The sequence below is a fragment of the Pipistrellus hanaki genome, assembly GCF_964339955.1.
Source record: "Pipistrellus hanaki genome assembly, chromosome: 16".
In the NCBI taxonomy this organism is placed as follows: domain Eukaryota; kingdom Metazoa; phylum Chordata; class Mammalia; order Chiroptera; family Vespertilionidae; genus Pipistrellus; species Pipistrellus hanaki.
In genome coordinates this window covers 13,481,700-13,504,642 of record NC_140518.1, presented here as the reverse complement: position 1 = coordinate 13,504,642, position 22,943 = coordinate 13,481,700, and the positions used below count along the sequence as shown (strand labels likewise).

Genomic DNA, 22,943 nt, shown 5'->3' with positions numbered 1-22,943 from the left:
GAGAAGGAGGGGGAAAAGGAGGAGGGGGAGGGGAGCCGGGGGAGCAGGAGGAGCGGGAGGAGGGGGAGGAGAGAGAGGAGCGAGGCTGCGCCGTGTCCGCCGCCACCAGCCCTGCTGGCCCAGCCCCGCCTCCTGTCCTCCGCCCTGGTCCCCCTCCCGCCTGGGCCCCCACACCGGGCACCCGGCCCGCAGTCCTCTGCCCCCGCCGCCCACACACCGGCGCCCTGCGGGGCGGAGCTTGCTTGGCGCATCACTGGGTTTTGCAAACATTCACGGAGCACCTCGAGCGCCAGGCGCGGCGCCGGGGGCGGGGGTTCGAAGACGGCAGATCCTGGATGTGAGGGGCTCCCCGGCGGGGCGGGGCGGGGCGGACGCGAGGACACCCCGGGGACAGTGCGACGCGCGGGGAAGCCGGACCGGCGCGCGGCCCGGGGCGCGGGGTCCGGGGGGGGGGGGTGGGGGGGGACGTTGGGCCGGGAGACCGCGAGGCTCCGTCCTGCTCGGGTGCGGGGAAGGGGCGCGGGGCGCGGGGAGGCTGGTGTGCAGAGGACAGGCTCAGAGCGGCCTTACCGGTCTCTGACGTGTATGGTGCTGTCCCTCTGCCCCTCCCATCACACTGACCATCCTCATCTCTGCTCTGCAACGGGAAACTGAGGCTCAGGGCGGGCGGCTGTGGATGGGGAGAGGGCAGGAGTGCCCAGGGAGTGAGCAGGTGGTTGGGGGTGCCAGAGGGTAAGGAGTGGGTGAGAACCCCAGCCCCCCACTGCCCCAGCAGCAAAGGGAAGGAGAGGAAATGGGTCCCATTCCCCACCCCCACCCCCCAGGAGCCTGCAGTGCGTGGGACGGTGGTCAGTGTTGTCAGTGGCAGAGCAGGTGGGTCATGCAGACCTTTTCCCGCCGCCCTCAAACAGCTACACCAGGGTTTTCCCCGATATAAGGCGCCTGTAGTCACCCAGGGGCTGTGCCACCTTTGTCACAGATCAAGTGTCCACACTGAACCCAGGCAAGAGAGGCCCAGGCCCTGGGCATAGCACCCCAAATATTATAATCATACGCATATTAAAAAACACATGGTGTGTTTCTTTTTAAAAAAAAATTATTTGAGAGAGAGAGAGAAACATCGATTAGTTGTTCCACTTATTTATGCACTCATTGGGTGCCCTGACCAGAGATCAAACCCACAACCTTAGACAACACTCGAATCAACCTCGCAACCTGGCCAGGGCCCATGGTGTATTTATTCACATTCGGAACATTCTCGCAATTATTTATTTGAATACTGCTTGTGTCACATCCTCTAGCTTCTTTCATTTCCGTCTCCAATAAAAGGTATGTTTGGCATTCTGATGTTAATCCCCATTTCTCTTCCCTCTCTTCTTTATTTTCCTTCCATTTATTTCCCTCTGCTTCATTCTGGATGATTTCTTTGGTTCACTATTATCATTTCAACTGTGTCTCACCTGAAACTCATTTATTGAATTATCAAGTCTAAGAATTATATTTTTCAGTCCTAGAATTTTATGTTGTTCTTTTTCAAAACCACTGGCTCATTTTTCATACTTTCCAATTCCCTGTCAACAATTTCAAGCTTGACTTTTACCTCCTTGAACACGGTGAGAACAGTTGTGTTAAGGCGACTCCTGCTGCTTTCAATCTCTGTAGTCTCCACGGGTCTGCATCTCTTGTACATTCTCGCTTATGAGTCTTGTCTCCTCAGACTGGAGCTGGTTCTCTTTCATTGTATACTAGAGGCCCGGTGCATGAAATTCATGCACTCAATGAGGGTCCCTCAGCCCAGCTTGTGCCCTCTCACAGTCTGGGAGCCCTTGGGGATGTCCAGCTGCTGGCTTAGGCCCACTCCCTGGACATCCTTAGTGCTGCCACAGAGGCGGGAGAGGCTCCACCACTGCCACTGCACTCACCAGCTGTGAGCCTGGCTTCTGGCTGAGTGGCACTCCCCCTGTGGGAGCGCACTGACCACCAGGGGGCAGCTCCTGCATTAAGCATCTGCTTCCTGGTGGCCAGTGCACATCATAGCAACCGGTCATTCCACCCTTTGGTCAATTTGCATATTAGCCTATTATTATATAGAATTGGATTGTATTTGGAGGGGAAAATGCTTTTCAAATATTTGAGGTTTAGGCTGATGCTATCCTCTTCCAGAAAGGATTTTCATTGATATCTTTAAGATACATGGGGGCTGGAGAAGAGGGGGCATTACCAGACGAGGACCAATTTTTTAAATTCGAGTTCAAAGCTTGAAACTTCCTGGGCCGCCTGATGACAGAGCTGAGTGAGCGCCCATGTGGCCTGGTTTATTGCAGTTCACCCTTCTCCCACGTGCAGCCCTTTGGTCCTAGTCTAAGGGGATTAAATATACGTAAGGAGAGCCCTAGACTCCAACATCCCTCAGCTGCTCCTCCCAAATCAGCAGGTGCTCCCCCGGTCAAAAGCACCTTGCGTGCTCAGCTCATCCTTCTGGGCTTCTACTTGCAGACCTCAGCCAGGTAGTCACTCATGTTTTTGTTGGCTCTTCACTGCTTTAAAAATAAATAAATAAATAAATAAATAAATAAAAATAAACTTTACGCCCTAGCCAGTTTGGCTCAGTGGATTGAGCCTCGGCCTGAGGACTAAAGGGTTCTCCATGTTCAATTCTGCTCAAGGGCACATGCCCGGGTTCCAGCACGATCCCCAGTAGGGGGTGTGCAGGAGGCAGCCGATCAATGATTCTCTCTCACCATTGATGTCTCTTTCTCTCTCCCTTTCTCCCTCTCCCTTCCTCTCTGAAATCAATAAAAATATATTTTTAAAAAAAGATAAGCAGGAAGGTCAGGAATTATTTTGTATAGGACAAGACAGAAATGAAAGAAGAGAAATATACTATCAAATGCTAGAATAAATATTATTTTCATCTGTTTTTAAAACTGCAAAACCGGTTAGCCCATCCATGTAATGGGAGTGGGGTCCTGGGCTGGGGTCTCCTTACAGGGTTTTCACTGATGCTAACCTTTGTCCTGCCCAGCAGTGCGCCCAGTCACAGTGACATTAAAACCTGTCTCCCACATCCCCAGAATATCACACACACCTCCCAGAACCACTGAATTGTTACTTCAGATATCAGCCCAACAAGAGGGTAAAATTCTGGCTGCGTCTATGGAAGTACCCACGCCCAAATGTAAACAGTGGTTTTCTGACAGCGAAGGGGGATTGCAGGAAACATTCCTATTGTTCTTTTTTTTTTTTTCAGCATTTCTGCATTGTGTAAAATTTTGCTTACAACCTGTATGAACTTTGCAATCCAAAAAAAACCACACGGACAGATCTATTTTTAAAACCCATGTGTCAGGGCTCCCTCTAGGGTCCCTGTTCATTTTGTTCCTTTCAAGGATTCAAATCTAAGGCGGGAAACCGTTAATTCACTTTTTTTTTACGGCCTGCAGATGGCTCCCTCTCAGGCCAGCCCTGCAGCTTCTGACCCCGCCTGCACCGCCGCCCGGTGGGCAAGGAGCATACTGCGCCCTCCGGCCGGCGATGCAGGAGGGGCAGCGGGCACTGCCACGGGGGCTCTAACCTCTACCATTGACCTCTTGGCAACCTGGTGAAGCTTACAGGCCCCTCTCAGAATAATGGTCTTTTTTTGTTTGTTTGTTTGCTGTGTTTTTTTTTCAGAGAAGAAAGGAGAGGGAGAGAGAGAGAAACATCAATGATAAGAATCATTAATAAGGCTGCCTCCTCGGCCAGGCCCGGAGCAGCCGGGTCTGGTGCGGCCAGGCCAGGAGCAGCGGCTGCCAGGCTGGGAGCGGCCAGATCCGGAGCAGCAGCTGCCAGGCTGGGAGCGGCCAGGCCCGGAGCAGCCGGGTCTGGTGCGGCCAGGCCCGGAGCAGCGGCTGCCAGGCTGGGAGCGGCCAGGCCCGGAGCAGCCGGGTCTGGTGCGGCCAGGCCCGGAGCAGCGGCTGCCAGGCTGGGAGCGGCCAGGCCCGGAGCAGCCGGGTCTGGTGCGGCCAGGCCAGGAGCAGCGGCTGCCAGGCTGGGAGCGGCCAGGCCCGGAGCAGCCGGGTCTGGTGCGGCCAGGCCCGGAGCAGCGGCTGCCAGGCTGGGAGCGGCCAGATCCGGAGCAGCAGCTGCCAGGCTGGGAGCGGCCAGGCCCGGAGCAGCCGGGTCTGGTGCGGCCAGGCCAGGAGCAATGGCTGCCAGGCTGGGAGCAGCCAGGCCCGGAGCAGCGGCTGTCAGGCTGGGAGCGGCCAGGCCAGGAGCGGCCAGGACCGGAGCAACCGGTCCCAGAGCAGCCGGGTCGGGTGCCGCCAGGCCTGTAGCAGCAACAGCCAAGTCCAGAGCAACTAGGTCGGGAGCGGCAGTGACCAGACCCGGAGCAGCTGGTTGTGGAACGAACCAGAGCAACAGAGGCCAGGCCCGGAGCAGCCAGGCCCGAAACAGCTCGCTCCTCGCCTGTACCTGCCCACAGCTGCCTCTCAGACATGGCTGGAAACTTTTGCGGGAACTTGAGGGTCTGCTGAATCAAGTGATGAAGGCTTAGATCTGGATGTGTTGAGTTAGTATAGCGCTGGGGTGCTGATCTGTGAGTGCCTTGGGTGGGGCCTGGATGAGGCTGGTTGACCTATTTGGAAATGTCTTTTGTGTGAAATGTATCATTGGGCATGTGGAGGTATTATTGATATGAGAAAATGCTAAGTAACAGATTTACTATCTGAAAAGGGATTTACTATCGGGGAAAGGGAGGGAGGAAGAGACTGAACATAAACTGTGCACCTATGGATGAGGACAATGGGGGATGGGGAGGGGGCAGAGGGTGGGGTGGGAACCTGGTGGAGGGGGGAAGAAAAGAGGAACCTTTGTAATAATATGAACAATAAAGATTGATTTAAAAAAAAAAAATAACAACAAAACAACAACAATAAAAACAGAGTATCCAGCAAAAATGCTCTAATGATAGTAAATATTGGTTGAATGAACTAAGAGACAAAACAAGGGAACTAGTGAATGAATGAAACAAAATTGCTTTGGAATTGACTGACAAAAGAAATTTTAAAAATAAATCTCAATATCACAATTGCCACAAAAAAAAAAATAAATAAAAATAAGGCTGCCTCCTGCACGCCCCACACTGGGGATCCAGCCCACAACCGGGGCATATGCCCTCGCTGGGAATTGAACCATGACCTCCTGGTTCATAGGTCGATGCTCAACCACTGAGCCACCCAGGTCGGGCAGAATAATGGTCTTTTAAATATATAACATACACACGCTTAGAAGAAAACCAATAACATTGAAGTGGTTATCAAAATACGTACGTGTGTAATATAGGAGTCAATGTGCTTCTCTATGGCCGCTTTAGAAACCAGCTCTGGTGGCCAATCTAATAGCTAAGGCTTTCCCATGCAGTGAGGAGCAGCCACCATATCTTGGGTTATCGGTGACAACTTGACGTGCTAGTGTCTGTGATTTGTCACAGGTCCTGTTAACACTCACAATAGAAGGAAAAGATAGTAAAGCTTAGAGGAAGTCAAGATGTAATTTTTTTTTTCTCATCCCAGTTCATGGACTCCCTGGATTTTACACACAGACCCCCTCGGGTGCATGGCTGTGGCCACGGTTAAGACTCCTTGGAAAGGGCAGGGGTTTGGAAGGAGTGCTCTCGTGGAATATTCTAGGGGGGAGGAGGTTAAGGGAGGAGGGAGGTCGTTAGATTGAATGGCCAAGGCGGATCCCTGGGCTGGGTGCCCGGGGTGACCCACAGGGCCCCTCCCCTCCCTTCCTCGCTTGGATCCCTCATCTGGAGGAAGTCAAAGCTCGCGTGCTCCCCAGAGGCGCTCCCAGTTCGCTGCCTGTGCCGCTGCGTGTCCTGTGCCCGCCATGAGGCCCCTGGTGCTGCTGTGGGGCTGCCTCCTGCTCCCAGGTGAGACGGGGCAGGGGGAGTCGTGGCGGGGCGGAGGGCGGAGGCTGTGAGTCTGCCGAGAGAGGACCCCTGAACCGACATTTCCTTTCCCGCCGTGCTGTGGCTGTGACCCAGCCCTGCCTGCTGCGTCCAGCTTCACCCCCTCCCAGGCCTCCTGAGCCCTCAGAGGGCCGGCCCTTGTGGTTCTGGAACCCAGAACCAGGTGTTTCCCGGCCTGGGGTCCAGCTCCTTCGTGGCTGTGAGAGAAAGCTGTGTGGCTTTCCTCTCTCATCGCTTTCCTGCTCGGAGGCGGAGCAGACACCCCCCAGACAGTTGCCACGTTAAACTCAGCAAACGTTTCTTGAACCGCTGCTCAACACACAGCAACCCTGAGAGGCCATTTTCACGTTCCATCCGTTCACAGGCCTGCTTTCTTGTTAACCTTTCAACATCAACAATCAGGATGCATTTTGTAAGTGATGCCAGCTGTTCAACTGACAATGTTTTTCTTAGCAGTGTGTAAAATGATGGTGTGTCTCCCATGTGATAACATCTTACATGACACGAGAATGAAGTCTTAGCATTTGGGACGGCAGGGGTGGACCTAGAGGGGCTTATGCTACGCGAGGTCAGTCAGTCAGAGGAAGACAAACACCGTATGATTTCTCTTATATGTGGAATCTAAAGAACAAAATAAACAAAGGAATACAACGGAAACGGACTCATAGACAGAGAACAGACTGGTGGTTGCCAGAGGGAGGAGGGCGGGAGGACTGGGTGAAAAGGGGGAAGGGATTCAGAAGGATGGATGGGTGGTAACGGAACAGTCACGGGGATGTACAGTACAGAGAATACAGCCTATAATATTGTAATAACTTGTAGGGGGCCAGGTGGTACTGGAAATAGCAGGGGGAACACTGTGTAAAGTCTGTGGCTGTCCCACCACCATGCTGTACACATAAAACTAATATGGAATAATATGGAATGGGAACTGTAATAGAAAAATAAAATAATATTTTAAAAGAACAAATTACCAAGTGTGCATTGCGGAGAAGAGAATGTCACCGACAGAGATAACCAAAGCTAATGGGCTGACTGTGTGTGTATTAAAAGTATTTTTTCTTTTATATATATTTTTAAATTTTATTTTTTAATATATTTTATTGATTTTTTTACAGAGAGGAAGGGAGAGGGATAGAGAGTTAGAACATCGATGAGAGAGAAACATTGATCAGCTACCTCCGCACACCCCCCACAAGGGATGTGCCAGAAACCAAGGTACATGCCCTTGACCGGAATCGAACCTGGGACCTTTCAGTCCGCTGACGTCTCTCTATCCACTGAGCCAAACTGGTTTTGGTTATATATATATATATATATATATATATATTTTTTTTTAATTGATTTCAGAGAGGAAGGAATAGAGAGAAAGATAGAAACATCAATGATGAGAGAGAATCATCAATCGGCTGCCTCCTGCATGCCCCCTTCTGGGGATGAAACCTGCAACCCAGGCAGGTGCCCTTGACCGGAACCAAACCCAGGACCCTTCACTCCATAGGCCAACGATCTATCCACTGAGCCAAACCAGTTAGGGCAAAAGTATTTTTTTTTAAACACACACACACACACACACACACACACACACACACACACAAAATAAAACCAGATAATCCAGGATCTATATACCTTTGCATCCTGCCTTTTCATTTATTGTTATTTTTAGCCCATCTTTAAATCTGAGTCTCCAGCGATGAACGTGACCGCTTGTTAGACCGCTTGTTGAAATATCTATTTCAACAGCCCTGCCCCAGGTCCCCTGGTGGGAGGGGAGTACCAGCTCTGACAGGGCTGCCCCCAGAGAGGGGAGATGGGGAAAAACCTCTGGTCTTGACCGCGGTGCTCGAACCCGGGGAAGGCTGACCCCTGTCCCTGCTGTGGTCGCAGGTCACGAAGCGCTGACGGAGCCGAAGAAGGTGAGAGGGTTCGAGGGCGGCACCGTGTCCCTGCAGTGCAGCTACTCGGAGAAGCTGCGGGGGAACAAGAAGTACTGGTGCAGGAAGGCGGGCGTCGTAATCTCCCGCTGCTCCGGCATTGTCTACGCCCGAGAGGACGGCCAGGAGAGGACAGAGGGCAGGGTGACCATCCAAGACCACCCCCAGACGCTCACGCTCAACGTGACCCTGCGGGAGCTCACCCTGGAGGACTCGGGAGAGTACTGGTGCGGCATCACCAAGCTGGGCATTGACGAGGTGTTCCTGGTCTCCCTGCTGGTCCTCCCAGGTAACGAGGCCTCTGCTGCCCTGGCTGGGGGCGGGAGACGCCCAGGGGAAGGGGAGGGGTGGGCGGGTAGTGGACCCAGTTCCCCCAACACGAAGGGTGCAATGCCTCATGGGAGTGTGTCTCAGGGGCTCAGTGAAACCACTGAGTGCATCAGCGTGTGGGGCACAAAAATTGCTGCAGGAGCCTCCACTGTGCCTTCCCTCCTGCTGCCCAAGGTCACCCCACTGGTAGGTGGCAGCCTCAAACCCAGGTCTGTCCACCGCCAGGCTCAGTGCCCTTCCTCTCTGCCCAGCTGTGGAGACATCAAAAGATTCCCTCCCTCCCTGGAGTCAGAGAGAGTCCAGAGGGTTCCTCGGGCTGGGCCCGTAGTCACTGCCTCCGGGGGCCGCCCCACAGCATCGCCTAGGCCAGTGTTTCCCAAACTTTTGACATATGTGCACCCCTTCTATAATTTCCGTAACGCTGAGTCCCCCTCGCACTCCTGAGAACGTAGAATTAGGCGCAGCTAAGCACGGTGCAGTGCATATCCCCACCAAACTCCGGTGCAACGCGTACCCCCACCAGACTCTCCCCGTCCCCCTGGGGGTACGCGTACCACACTTTGGGAAACACTGGCTAGGCCATGGCCACGCTGCCCTCACCTGCTTGTAGCTCCTCTGCTCTTCCTTCTCACCTCCTCTTCCCAGATCTTGAAGTTTGATGGACAGGTGTGAGGCGAGCCTGGCAATCAGCCTCAGGGGGGCTTGTTGAGCTCCGAAACATTAGGGGCCAAGGCTGGGGCTGGGCTGGGGCTGGGGCTGGGCTGGGCTGGGGCTGGGCTGGGTTGGGGCTGGGGCTGAGGCTGGGGCTGGGGCTGGGGCTGGGGCTGGGCTGGGGCTGGGCTGGGGCTGAGGCTGAGGCTGGGCTGGGCTGGGGCTGAGGCTGAGGCTGGGGCTGGGGCCTGGGCTGGGCTGGGGCTGGGGCTGGGCTGGGCTGGGCTGGGCTGGGGCTGGGGCTGGGGCTGGGGCTGGGGCTGGGCTGGGCTGGGCTGGGCTGGGCTGGGGCTGGGGCTGGGGCTGGGGCTGGGGCTGGGCTGGGGCTGGGGCTGAGGCTGAGGCTGGGGCTGGGGCCTGGGCTGGGCTGGGGCTGGGCTGGGGCTGGGCTGGAGCTGGGCTGGAGCTGGGCTGGGTTGGGGCTGGGGCTGAGGCTGGGGCTGGGGCTGGGGCTGGGGCTGGGCTGGGCTGGGCTGGGGCTGGGGCTGAGGCTGGGGCTGGGGCCTGGGCTGGGCTGGGCTGGGCTGGGGCTGAGGCTGAGGCTGGGGCTGGGGCTGGGGTCTGGGCTGGGGCTGGGGCTGGGGCTAGGCTGGGCTGGGCTGGGCTGGGGCTGAGGCTGGGGCTGGGGCTGGGCTGGGGCTGGGGCTGGGGCTGGGGCTGGGCTGGGGCTGGGCTGGGGCCAAGGGGCAATGGAAGGGGACGAGCACCTTTCTGAGTGCCCGGAATCCCACCTGGACCTGCTGAGCCGAGGAGGAGGAGAACCAGAACCAGGGAGCACACAGCCCCAGGCTGCACGTCAGTAAGGGCGAGGCAGGTCTTTGTATCCCATTTCACAGGTGGGACTGAGGCTCCGAGAGATAAAATGATTTGCCCAGGGTCTCCCTGCAGGAAGTGGTGGGGCCAGGAGTCAAAAGCAGGTCACTTCCGGCTTTGGAATCTGCTCTTTCCCTCTCCTGGCCCCAGAGCCACCCCAGGTCCATTCCCACTGCCAGATCGCATCACCCTGGGGTCTTTATTTAATCCTACCCTGTTTCCCCGAAAATAAGACAGTGTCTTATATTAATTTTTTCTCCCAAAGTTGAGCTAGGTCTTATTTTCAGGGGATGTCTTATCTTTCCATGCACTAGGTCTTATTTTCGGAGGATGTCTTATTTTCGGGGAAGCACGGTATGTTTGAGGCTCTCCTACTTTCATTATATTATCCTCCGGTATCAAACCCTGCTGGCCTCTCTCTGGTGGCAGCTGGGATATTGAAAATAAAGAAAGCTCGCCCTAACCAGTCTGGCTCAGTGGATAGAGTGTCGGACTCAAGGGTCCTAGGTTCAATTCCCGTCAAGGGCATGTACCTTGGTTTCGGGCACATCCCCAAGAAGCGGGTGTGCAAGAGGCAGCTGATCAATGATTCTCTCTCATTGATGGTTTTAACTCTCTATTCCTCTCCCTTTCTTTCTGTAAAATTCAATAAAATATATATATTTTTTAAAATAAAATAAAGAAAGCTAACGGCAGTGGTGGGCTGGTGAATATAAATAACAAATGACTGGGAAAACTCCGACTTGTAGTGTTTGCCCATTTCTGTGGTGTAAATGCCCCTCCGGGGCCAATTTCCAGCCTCCAACAGTTTACCAACCAGCTCACAAAATTCCCCAAAAGCTAAGTCTTAGCTCTCACAGCCAGTGTGCGTGTCTGCACACCACAGAGTGTGGCAAGGCATTCGAAGAATTTCTGGGAAGGTCAGAGCAAGGCAAGATGCCCACAACCATTTAACTACTCTTCATCACTACCTGGAGGTCCTCAGCAATGAAATAGGATGAGAATAAGAAGTACACATATTGGAAAGGAAAAGAACAATATTATTTATCTGCAGATTTGATCATTTACTCAGAACATTTGGAGAAAAACTGATACAATAGATCACAATAGAAAATGGTGGGAAAGGAAGAGAGTCCAGGATGGCATGTAAGTCAGAAAGGAGGCGACTGGTGGACTGGGGAGGCAGGGAGTGCAGTGGCTGCTGGGAGCTTGGCCCCAGTGGCTGCTGGGAGCTAGACACCTGCCTACTGTGCTGGCGCAGAGGCGAGGCATTTTGCCCGTGTGGAGTCCCAGCCTAGCGGGGAGACCCCATAAACAAGTTATTGTCACAAATGGAACATTAGTTCCCCTGGCGCCACGCACAGGGTACACGAAGAACTGGCTTCTCGCAGGGAGGGTGTTTGGAGTTGACTTTGGAGCCGGTGCTTGGTGAGTTGGGTCGAGATGGGAAGGAAAGGCATGGCACACAAAGGAACAGCAAGTCAAAGGTATGGAAGAGGCAGGAGGCTGAGATGGGACTAGAGGGTACCCGTCTGGTCGGCGCACGGGATGGGGAAGAGGTGAAGTTGGCAAAGTGGGTTGAAGCCTGAGTTTCAAAGGCCTTGAACGGCACGAGAAAGTCTGTATCCCAGCGTATGGGCAATGGGGAGCCACGGACTGTTCTGACGTAGAAAGTGCCCTAACCGGTGTGGCTCACTGGATAGAGCCTGGGCCTGCGGACTGAAAGGTCCCAGGTTCAGGTTCAACTCCCGTCAAGGGCATGCACCTTGGTTGTGGGCACATCCCCAGTAGGGGGTGTGCAAGAGGCAGCTGATCGATGTTCCTCTCTCATCAATGTTTCTCTCTATTCCTCTTTTTTCCTCTCTGTAAAAAAAAATCAATAAAATATCTTTTTAAAAAATAAATAAGGTAGAAAGTGATGGGGCCCAATAGATACTTTAGAGACAAAACTGGCATCGGTGTGAAGGGCAGCATGGAAAAGGCCGGTGGGCAGTGGGGGACCAGGGAAGCTGAAGGTCTGCGCAAAGCGGGAGGTCCAAGGCCTGCGGGAGCGGAAGGCCAGCAATCCGCTGGAATCTGCCATCCGGGGCTCCCGAGTGGCTGAGGAAGGGGGAGAGGTGGCCATGCTCTGAGCGGAGATGCGGGAGGGGGTGGGAAGGCTGCTGGCTGCTCCCGAGGCAGGAAATCTGGCCCAGAGCAGTGATCGCTGCCTCCCTGAGACAGCCTTTCCTTTCCTCCAGGTCCCTGCTGCTCCCCCTCCCCCACCCCCTCCCTCCAGCCTCTTGCCACAAGCCTCCAGCCCAAGGCCAGAGCTTGGCACACCCAGCCCCCAGCATTGAGTGAGTGCATGGTTTCCCCCCCCTCTTCGGCCCCTTGGTAGAGAAACAGCCAGTGGGTGCTGGCCTGGCTTCAGACTGCGCTGTGCGGCCCCACATCCGGGGAGCAGGGTTGTCAGCGGAGCAGTGGGAGGCTCAGCAGGGTTAGGTCCTTGGCTCAAGGTCACACAAGCGGCAGAGCCAGGAAGCAGACACAGCCTGAGGGGCCAGCAGGAGGGTCTGGGCCTTTTGCCTGACCTCTGGGCCTGTCCCTACCACCCTGTCCTGTCGACCCCCAGGCTGTTGAAGGAGATCAAGGACTCCTGAGTCCTCGGGGGTGGGGGTGGGCCTGGGATGGTGCAGGAGGACTCTCAGGGGAGAGCAGAGGTGACGACTGGCCAGGACTGTAGGGGGAGGGCAGGAAGGCATCTACCGAGCGGTCCCTGGACTGGGTCTTGGGGGTGGGGGTGGGCCTCCCCACAGGGAACAGGCTGCGGCACAGGAAGGCTGGAGGCCGTGCACAGGTGTGGGGGCTTACCTGAGCCTTGGCTCCCTCCACACGACATTCTCTAGGCCTCTGTTTGCTTCCTGGGGTGCCCTTTACGTGGGGGTGTTCTGAGAAACTGGTCATGGGGAGGGGAAGGGATGGAATGGGTTAGCGGTCAGGGGTTAGGGGTCAAGGCTCAGCGGTCTGGGGATGGGACGCAGGGGCCAGGGAAGGTGCTGAGGCATTGCTTTTGGACTTGTAGCTTCTTCTCCTGGTGCCCGCCCGGCAGTCACCACGCAGGGGACGACAGAGGCCGAGGCCGAGGCCTCTCCGCTCGCAGGGACGCCCCCGCCCGAGCCCGCGGGACCCCCTCTATACACAGGACCCTCTCCGTACGCAGGGACCCCTCCGAATGAAGAGCACCCCCCTCACAGAGCCACCTCTCCTCATGCAGGGATCACTCAGCCTCCCTCGTACCCGGACGCCCCCTCCGCGACAGACACCAAGCCCAGGTGAGCCCCAGGTGACCGAGCTCCCCGCCCAGGCCGTCCCCACACCGGAAGCAGCCTCTGAGCCAATGGGAACTCACATTCCTTCCTCCAGGCGGAGGCAGCCTCTGGCCACAGCCACGGCCACGGCCACGGCCACGGCTGGAGGCAGTGGGGGCAGACTCAGCCCTCATTCCCCCTCCGCAGGGCCCTCGAGCAGGGAGCCCCCGACCTCTAGGGACCAGCAGCCCTGTCTCCCTGGACACGCAGTCCCGCCCAAGGCGAAGAGCCCGCCCCTCTCCCTGCCCCCGCCTCAGGGACAGCCACCCCGGCTCAGTAGCTTTTGTCTGCACGCTTGGCATTGGGCCCTGTGCCAGGCATGGAAACATGGAACAAAAACATGTTTTCCCACCCAACTGGGGTCCAAACCTGAAGGATTGCTCGCGGGGTGGGGGGGGGGGGGGAGTGGGAGGAAGGGGGGTCACGCACAGTTGCACGCAGTTACTGACATCCGGGTAACTGCTGGCAAGTGCAGACCCAGCTCAAAGTGTCGCCCGGGGTTGGCAGTGGAGGTTGGGGTAGATTGGGGTCCTTTGGACTGACTAGATCAGTGGTTCTCAACCTTCCTAATGCCGCCACCCTTTCATACAGCTTCTCATGTGTGGTGACCCCCAGCCACAACATTATTTTCGTTGCTACTTCTTAACTGTAATTTTACTACTGTTATGAATCATAATGTAAATATCTGTGTTTTCTGATGGCCTTAGGCAACCCTGCTAGCGGTTCTCAACCTGGGGGTCATGAACTGCTGCTGTAGAGCCTAAGGCCATCGGAAAACACAGATATTTACATTGCGATTCATAACAGTAGCAAAATTACAGTTATGAAGTAGCAACGAAAATAATGTTATGGTTGGGGGTCACCACAACATGAGGAGCTGTATGGCGGCATGAGAACCACTGGTGCCCTCTGATCTCCTTGGGAAAGACGAGGGACGTGGCTGGGACTCCGAACAGGGATGTCTGGGTGCACAGCATGCCACTGCTGTCCGGTGACCACCCCTGGCGCCTCCTGCAGTGAGCCCTACTTCAAGTCCCGCATCCTGGCGCCGGTCCTGGTGCTGCTGAGCCTTCTGCTGGTCACGGGCCTGGCTGTCGTCGGCAGGTGCCTGCTCCGCTGCAGGAAGGAAGGAGGTGAGCACAGGGAGATGGGAGTCGGGGGGAGGCTTTCCGCCGGGGATCTCCCTGAGACCACAGTTCCCGCCATCACCCCGAGAAGCCCTGTGGCTCCGCGTGTCTGTCTGAGATACGGCACCACGAGTCCCTTCTGAGGGAGCCACGGGGCCATCGGCATTAGGAAAAAAGTAAGTCAAACGGGGGAGCGAGAGCAGGGGCCCTCGGCTTGCTCACGTCCATCAGGAGCCATCGGGCACTTCCCTCCCTATTGTTCTTGGGGGTTCGTGCGTAATCGCACGCAGTTATGACATCCGGGTGAGGGCTGGCCAGCGCAGACCAGCTGAGCGTGTCTCCGGGGGTTGGCAGTGGAGATGGGGTCCCTGGGGACTCGCTGGATGCTTGGTCCCTGGTGCCGGCCGCACATTTCTTCCCAGAGAAGCCACGTCCAGTCTCTGCAAGTCCCGCTCCCGGGTGCGGTCTGACCACAGCGGGAAAGGCTGGGCCCAGTGCTCGAACTGGAGCGGACACACACGGTGGCCGCGGGGTCTCTGGAGGCCCTGGGCTTCCTGGGAGGCGTGGCTTCCGATGCCGATCTTCCCCTCCTTAGCTGAGGCCTCGGGGGACTCGCCTGACTTTCCTGAGTCATGGCTTCTTCAGAAGAAATAGAATACGAGCCACGTGTATAATTTACAACTCTCTCTCTCTCTCTCTCTCTCTCTCTCTCTCTTTTTTTTTTAATATATATTTTATTGATTTTTTACAGAGAGGAAGGGAGAGAGATAGAGAGCTAGAAACATCGATGAGAGAGAAACATCGACCAGCCGCCTCTTGAACACCCCCTACCGGAGATGTGCCCGCAACCAATGCACATGCCCTTGACCGGAATCGAACCTGGGACCCCTCAGTCCGCAGACCGACGCTCTACCGCTGAGCCAAACTGGTTTTGGCTATAACTTACAATCCTCTAATAGTCGCATGAAACAAATAAAAAATGAACTAGTGGAGTCCATTTTATTCATATACTTTATTTAACACGATATAACCAAAACACAGTCATTTCAGCGTGGAAACAAGATACAAATATTAGTGATTGAGTCTCTGAAACCCGGTGTGATTTGGAGTCACCGTTCCAGGGCCCAGTGACCACGTGTGGCTGTGGGACAGCACAGATAACGCCTGAAATAACGGGAACAGAGACGGCCAGGGGCCGGGCATGGTTGTGTAGCTCGTGGTGCCGTTATCTCCTTTAGTCTCCTCAATACGGTGGCGTTGGGAACTACTTATTGTTTTAAATATATATTTTATTGATTTTTTACAGAGAGGAAGGGAGAGGGACAAGAAAGTTAAAAACATCAATGATAAGAGAGAAGCATCGATCAGCTGCCTCCTGCACACCTCCTACTGGGGATGTGCCTGCAACTAAGGTACATGCCTTGTACCTTGACTGGAATCAAACCTGGGACCTTCCAGTCCGCAGGCCGATGCTCTATCCACTGAGCCAAACCGGTTTCGGCAGGAACTACTTATTACGAGCGCTCCCATTGCACAGGGAAAGAGACCGAGGCCGTGTGCCTGCATCTCCAGGAAGTAGTGGAGCCAGGACGATGCTGGGGAAGGCACTTTGCAAACTGGCAGTGCTGTCCCTGTGCAGACAGCCATGGGCCCAGGGGACATCCCGGGCGGCCCCAGGAAGAAATGTCAGCTTTGCCCACGTCCCCAAGTTCCCTCAGAGGAGTCGGGGAGGAGCGTACAGGTGGGAGCATCCTGGCCAAGCTTCAGACCCTCTTAACATGTTGCCTCCCAAACTGTGGTCCCCAGCTAGCAGCAGTGACCCCTCCTGGTAGCCTGGTAGCAGTCTTGGGCCCCAAGGCCAGTCTACTGAATTAGAATCTGCATTTAATCACATGTCCTGGGCCCCTGTATGCACTCTGAGGTTTAAGAAGCAATGACTTCAGCCCTGGCTGGTTTGCCTAGTGTTAGAGTGTCTGTCCATGGACCGAAGGGTCTCTGGTTTGATTCCTGGTCAAGGGCATATACCTTGGTTGCAAGTTCAATCCCCACTTCCACCTTCTTTACCCCCCACCCCTCGGTTGGGATACAGGCAGGAGGCAACCAACCGATGGTCTCTAACACACCGGTTTCTCTCTTCCCCTCCCCCATCCTTTCCACTCTCTCTAAAAATCAGTGGAAGGCATGTTCTCACTCTTTGGGTGAGGGCTAAACAAAGAAGCAATGACTTTGGCAGGCAGAATTTTACCTTCCCAGCCTGGTTCTGGCCCACACGAGGGGGTGTCCACATACTGACCCCAAAAGGCCCAATCACTGCCATGGGCTGAGCTAGAAGGGGCACTTCTGCCCAACCTGCCTGCCAACTCCCTCCGGAAGCCCCTGCCCGGAGATGCAGGGAGGCCAGTCCCCTCGGTGGGAGCAGCTGCAGCCTACTCCTGGCTGCTCCTGGCCTCAAGGTGCTCCTTCTCATCTCTTCCAGGTAAACTGGACACGGAGACGGAGAAGAATGACAAGGTCCACCTCTCCCACGTGGTGAGTCAGGAGGCAGGCCAAGGCGGCGCTGGGGCCCTCAGGGCTGGAAATCAGGGCTCCAGGCTCCTCCTCCGCACCTCCCTCCCTGGTCCTCCGTGGCTGACCTGGAGGCAGGGATAGCTCCCGCCGCCAGGGCGCCAGGGTGTCTCTGAACCCCAAGACCAGCCCTTCAGGCTGTGAGCTGACAGCCTTCCTCCTCACCGAGGGCCGGGCCCAGCGCCCTCCTCTCAACCCCTTTTCCAATCAGAGGGATCAGCGCTGGGTCCAGAGTGGGCCTCTGAGGTCATCTAGGCCAGCCCTCCTCTGAGCTGGGTGCGCACCCTCTTTCAGAGCCCCTGGGGGTGGGGGGGCAGGTGGTGTCAGGAATATCCTCTCCCAACTGGGCCCCTGTGGATTCTGGGGCACACACCGGAGTATGACAGCTACAGGCTCTGGTCTGCTTGTGCAGAAGAGGAAACGGAGGCCCAGAGAGGGCAAACATCCTGCCCCAGGTCACACAGCACGTGGCGGCCCACACAGAGACCTGGACCCAGATTTCTCACCTCCCATCTCTCCTCTCTTCAGAACGCCCTCCTGTGCTCCCTGAGCTTTTCCTCGGCTCTGAGACGCGGCCTGAAGGTGGTGCTCCGGGAACCCAGGGGAGGAAGGAGTGGGGGTGGGTAGCTTGCCCATCTCCCTGGAGAGGGGACCCTGCCCTGACCCCCCTTTCCACGTGAGGAGAGGGCGGCAGCATCACGGGTTCAGGAAACCGAAGCCCCACCTGCCTCACCCACCCCCTCCTCCCTCCGCTGTTTACGGAGAGGCCTCCACTCGGATTTCCTAAACTCGGGGGCCAGGAAAGGGGCTACTCCGACTTCTTTCCTGGCGCCAGCCAAAACAAAAGCCTCAGGCCCCGTCCCTCTGGGGAGGGGCGGGGCGGGGCGGGAGTGGGGTCCTGGGTGTGGCTCAGGAAGCAGCTGCTGTTGTCTCAGGAAGCTGGACAAGGCTAAAGGTGGCGGGCAGGAGGGAGAGAAAGGTCAAGGAGACGGACAGGGCTGCCACCGGCTGTTCCTCTGGGCTCGCCCCTCCCCAATGCCCCCCGAGAGGCGCTGGGGCAGGAGAGAGGACCTCGGCGGCTGGGGGAGCGCCCGCCCCAGGCCTGTCCCCGCTCTGGGCGTCCAGCCCGCAGGGAGGGCTGCCCCCGTGGGAGCAGAGGAGCTGGGGCAGGGCCTTTGTTAGGAGGAGGACGGCACAGGTCTCCCCAGGGGGTCGGAGGCCAGATCCTGTGAATGGGACCAGCTGGAAACTTGTGCTTTTCTTTGGCTTCTGTGGTTCTGAGCGGCGTCTGGAGGTGAGGGTGAAGGACTGGCGGTTTGCCTCCGTGCTCAGAGTGTCAGCCAGAGGCCCGGAGGGTCTCAGTTTTGCAGTCAACGTGTCTCTCTCACATGGATGTTTCTCTCTTTCCCTGTCTCTCCCCTCCTTTCCACTCTCTCTCTCTCTGAGAACCAGTGGGAAAAATATCCTTGGTCCTCAGGTTGGGATGCCAGGCCCACTCCCCCATCCTGCTCCCGGGTCCTTACATCATCGGGGCAGGGCACAGGCTGGGGGTGGCCGAGGCCCCTGGCCCAGTCTCTCCCGCACAGCTGTCCTGAGGGCCTGGCCAGGCGGCTCCTGTCCGGATGGGTTGTCTCATCTCACACTCTCCCAGCTGTAGCCTGTCAGAGGGGAGCACCGGGGCCAGGGAGGCCACGTAACTTGCCCGTCTTCCCGTGAACGTGAACGTGTTGGGGAGGTCCCAGTCCCCGCTGCACCACCCGCCTCTCCTCCCCGTGCCTCGGTTTCCCCATCTGACCCAGGAGGGGTTCCTCAGACGTACGACCTCTGGAGAATTCTTCTCGCGCTGTTTGCTACTGGGTGCATCTTTGAGACGCCCAGCTCTGCTCTCTCTGAGCCTATTACAGAGAACCTGCGGCCAGAGCTGGAAATAGCAATAATGCAAACAGACTCGTCATGGCAGGAGTCCCGCTGCGGAGCGATAAAGCATTGTCAGGAGGCCTCCTTACAACCCCGAGGCAGAAATCCCCGTCCCCACTTCACAGCTTGGGAAACGGAGTCTTGGGGAGGATGGGGGCCCGGCCACGGCCCCCTGAGACCCAGGCAATGGGGTCAGGGACCGACCTCACGGCCACCCCGCCGGCGTTTCCCTTCCCAGACCGGCCCTGCTGCCAAGAACGGGCTGTTCTGACCGAGTCTCTGTTCCAGAGCCGCCTGGTCCCGGAGTACGCGGTGGTCAACCTCTCGGCCCCCATCGGGCCCCCAGCCGGCCCCCAGCCGCCCTCCGCCAGCCCCTCTGCAGAGATCCCGGCAATCCCGGCGATCCGGCGCCCAGGCCAGGTGTGGAACGGGCCCTCGGCGTCTAAGGCCACCTCTCCTGGCCCCGCGCTGACCGTGCGGGAGGTGGGACAGGGCTCTTCCCTTAGCATCGCTCCCCAAACTCTGCTCCCCACCCCCCTACCCCGTGGTAACCCCAGGCCTCGGCCGTTCCACGCGGACCCAGAGCTCTTGACCTTACTTCCTTTCCCGTCCCGGAAATGCTTGGCTGCTTGTGGGGAATCACAGCCTAAACCAGCGGCCGCCAACCTCTCGGACCTCAGGGGCCACCGGTTGACGACCGTTGGCTTAGAGAGCTCGGGGCTGGCAGGATTCCATCATCTAAAGCCAGAGCCGGGCCTGGGCTCCCTGTGGGGGGAGAGGGGGGTAGAAGGAGGCCCAGGGGGGAGGGGTGGTGAATCAAGCCTGGGGGTTCTGGGGAGGAGTTGCTCGTTCCTGTGCCTTCAGATGGACGGACAGAGGCCTGGAGCTGGGGAGAGGCTCTGGGGTGGACCGGTGGCTGCACAGATCCCCCCGCCTGGGCTCTGCTTCCAACCCCGCTGCTGTCTTTCCTTCCAGACTCCGGAGGAAGAGGAGGCCTCTTCCCGGGACCCAGGGCCTCCCTTTCACGTGTCCGAGGAGGAACTCAGATCCTCGGTGTTCATCCCGGTCTAGCCGCAGAGCGCCCTCCGGGCCGGGCCTGCCACCCGCCGAGCCCGGAGCGGCTGGATCTGTGCTCCTTCTGATGAGCTTCGGGCCACGGCCTCCACGTCCGCCCGCCGGGCGCCAGGCCTCCGCAGGCTGCTGGCTCCCCTGGACCCCCAGCCAGACCTGGACGCCCGTGTCAGCCTGCCCCGTGGCCTCGCGGTTCCAGCGAGCCCGGGCCCTCCCAGCACGTTCACATCCCCGGGCCCTCGCCAGGGCCAGGCGGGCGCAGAAGGCCTGATCTGGGTGCACCTGCTGCCGGCAACCTCCGGGGCCCGGACCCAGCAGCCGGCTCCCCAACCTCCGGGCCGGACCCAGCAGCCGGCTCCCCAACCTCCGGGCCTGGACCCAGCAGCCGGCTCCCCAACCTCCGGGCCCGGACCCAGCAGCTGGCTCCCCAACCTCCGGGGCCGGACCCAGCAGCCGGCTCCCCAACCTCCAGGCCCGGACCCAGCAGCGGCTCCCCTCCGCCCCCTCCAGGCCCACCGGCTCCTCCCCCCCTCCATCCTCAGAGGCAGCACCACTTTCTCCTGCAGAAGCTGGAGGGGAGGAGGGAGCCTGTGGCTGGACCAGTTCTGACTTCTCCAAGTGCAGCTGGGAACCACTGCGTCCCAGGCCTCAGGAAGCTGCTTAACAAAGTGATTCCTGGGCTCCATCACCTCCTTCCGAACAGGCCCTGGCGCTGGGCCCAGGACTCGGGGTGATTTAAGGTGGAGAACCCCTGGGCACCCTGAACTCTCTGTCCTTCCAGCTCAGGACTTACATTTGGAATGTGGGGTCTTCCGCCTGCCCCACAGGGATGCTCTGCCCACCAGGACCCAGCTGGAGGCTGTCCTGGGCCTGCCTGAGGCCAGCCCGGGGCAGGTACACACGGGGAGGCAGGGAGTCGCCTTTCTGATCTCCCCACCCAGCCAGGCATGCCCTCCAGGCTTCGGGAGAAGGATGGAGAAAAGCCTGGCTCCTTCCTTGTTGAGAAAGGGTTCGTTGCCTGTGGGTGCTGGTGAGGGGCTGGGGGGAGGGTAGGAAGCCTCTAGTGCAGGGGGGTCTCTGAAATGGAGAAGGAAGGGGTTAGGGCAGGAACCTACGGGGAACCTAAGGTGACCCTGAGTCTGGCCCCAGAGCTGCTATTCTTTTTCTTTCTTCTTCTTCTTTTTTTTTTACAGTGAAATTGGGGCGGGGGGCGGGGTTGAGAGGGGATAGCCTGCCCGGTGTACAAAACTTGGAGGGAAAAGAAGAAAATAGAAGGAAAAAAGTCATTAATCCTCTCACCACTACCCAGAGACCCTCATTACTGCATTTCGTTGTATTTCCTTCCAGTCTTTTTTTTTTCTCAGCATCGTTTGCTGGTGTTCTTTTGCAAATTATTTTGCATGTACAACTTCATATCCTGCTTCCCCCCACTTAACTCTTAGAGCAAATAAGCATTTCTCCATGTTTTTACAAACCTTTTTATAAATAAAGTCTTTATCAGCTGTGTCAAAGTTTGTCATATCAGCGTGCTTTAATTTCATTGTTCTCTTTCCCTAGATAACGATTTCCCACGTTTGCTCTGCACAAGGCTTTATCTGCACGTGGAGGTTTCTGGAAGACGGGTTTGCGAATGTGAAAGTGCCGGGTCACGGGGTATAAATATTTCTGAAGTTGCTGATACCTATTGCTACACAGCCGGCAAAAGAACAATTCTGCGATGTTCCAAATTAAATCACAGCAGGCAAGAGAGCGAGAGAAGGAGACATTCAGGAATAACTCCCCGGTGAATGGCTGCAGTGGTGAGTTAATTAACCAGTTCGTAGCTGTGGGCCAGCTGACGAAAGACTGCTGACCTCCCTGAATGTTCCTGGAGCTGAGCCCACCTCCGGGCATCGGCCCGCTGACCCCAGCCATCCCCGCATCCTGCCCGCGGATGGATGTCCTGGACCGCTGCCTGAAACCAATCAGAGCTGGGTCCTTCCTTCCCCGGCACGGGCTCCTATCACCCAACTGTCCCCGCGTCCCCTTATCGCAGCCCCTTCTGCAGCCGATGCAAATTCCGTCCAAACAAACGGCATCCTTCTTCCCCGAAACAAAACACAGGAAAACGCACGTGGACTCCGGGGCGGGGTCACGTGGCCTCCCCACCGAATCCTGCTGTTGGCGGCTCAGACCTCCCGCTGGGGGCCTGGGCCTCCTCTGGCCGGCGATACGGCCCAGCAAACCCTTTCTTTTCAAAAGCATTCGGCAGGTTGGTCGGTCCGGGGGGATCCGCCGCCACGGACCCCGGGGCCGCCGCCATGGCTCTGCGCCCCCCCCCCCCCCCCCGGGGCCGTGGGTCTCAGCAGGGCCACGAGGGGACAAAGCTGTGAGCCGCCGCCGCAGGCGCCTCACCAGCCACCCACGTTCCTGCAGGCCCCGGTCTCAGAGGTGTGAGGCTCTGCCCCCTCTGAGCGGTGCGCATGGAGCCGCTCCGGATCTCTGAGGACAAGAGGGCCCTGCAGTTTATCCAGAAAAGGGTGGGGACACCCATCCACGCCAAGAGGAAGAGAGAGGCGCTGAGAATGTCCCGGCAGCCACGAGGCAGGCAGTAGCCACGGACTGAGCCCCATCCCCCGCGTGTAATAAAACCTGTTCAGGGAAAGAAAAAGAAGGGGGAAAAAAGCATGCAGCCGCGGGAGTTAGGTTCTCTTTGCGGCGGTTTAACACAGCTTTCTGAAATGGCAGGACCAGTTTCACTCCCACCGGGGCCTCGCCATCCGCATCTCTCACAGCCTCTACCCGGTCCCTGTGAGAGTGGCCGGAGGAATGGCCCCTAACCTGGCCTGCATACGGAGCCTCGCAGGCAGTCTAGCCTGGAGTAATCTTTTATGTCGTCTATAACTTTGGCTCGATACAGCCCTAGGACTTATAAGGTTTGTGTAATGTGCCTCTTGTCATTTGCTCAAAGTTTCCCCAAAAGACCAAGCCGTCACCAGCTAAAATTCCTCCGTCACCACCGAAATCACTGCTGGTGACTGCCATGAGGCCCGGGCAGGCTATTACATAAGCCCTCTCAGATGGTGGGTAAAGAAAACATGGCTTTATTTCAGGAAAAGGGGACGGGGGATGGGGACAACCAAGGAGAAGGGCTACGCAGCCCTGAGCCAAAGGGGACTGGGTCCATGAT

At 57.3% G+C, this 22,943-nt stretch overlaps 1 protein-coding gene across 7 annotated transcripts; it reads left to right on the top strand.

Moving 5' to 3' along the window:
* Window positions 1–5,755: 5,755 nt before the first annotated feature.
* CD300LG (CD300 molecule like family member g) lies at window positions 5,756–20,182 on the top strand. 7 transcript variants are annotated; one of them, XM_084863561.1, is made up of 9 exons: window positions 5,756–5,917; window positions 7,844–8,179; window positions 11,985–12,083; window positions 13,001–13,058; window positions 14,112–14,227; window positions 16,698–16,750; window positions 17,315–17,405; window positions 18,992–19,123; window positions 19,679–20,182. In XM_084863561.1, exons 1-9 carry the CDS (start codon window positions 5,875–5,877, stop codon window positions 19,843–19,845), a joined length of 1,095 nt encoding a protein of 364 aa, XP_084719687.1. In that variant the 5' UTR covers window positions 5,756–5,874; the 3' UTR covers window positions 19,846–20,182. The 7 variants fall into 7 exon arrangements, with proteins under 7 accessions (XP_084719687.1, XP_084719685.1, XP_084719683.1 ...); XM_084863559.1 differs by having other exon boundaries at window positions 5,757–5,917; window positions 12,947–13,058; XM_084863557.1 differs by having other exon boundaries at window positions 5,757–5,917; window positions 12,809–13,058.
* Window positions 20,183–22,943: the final 2,761 nt, after the last annotated feature.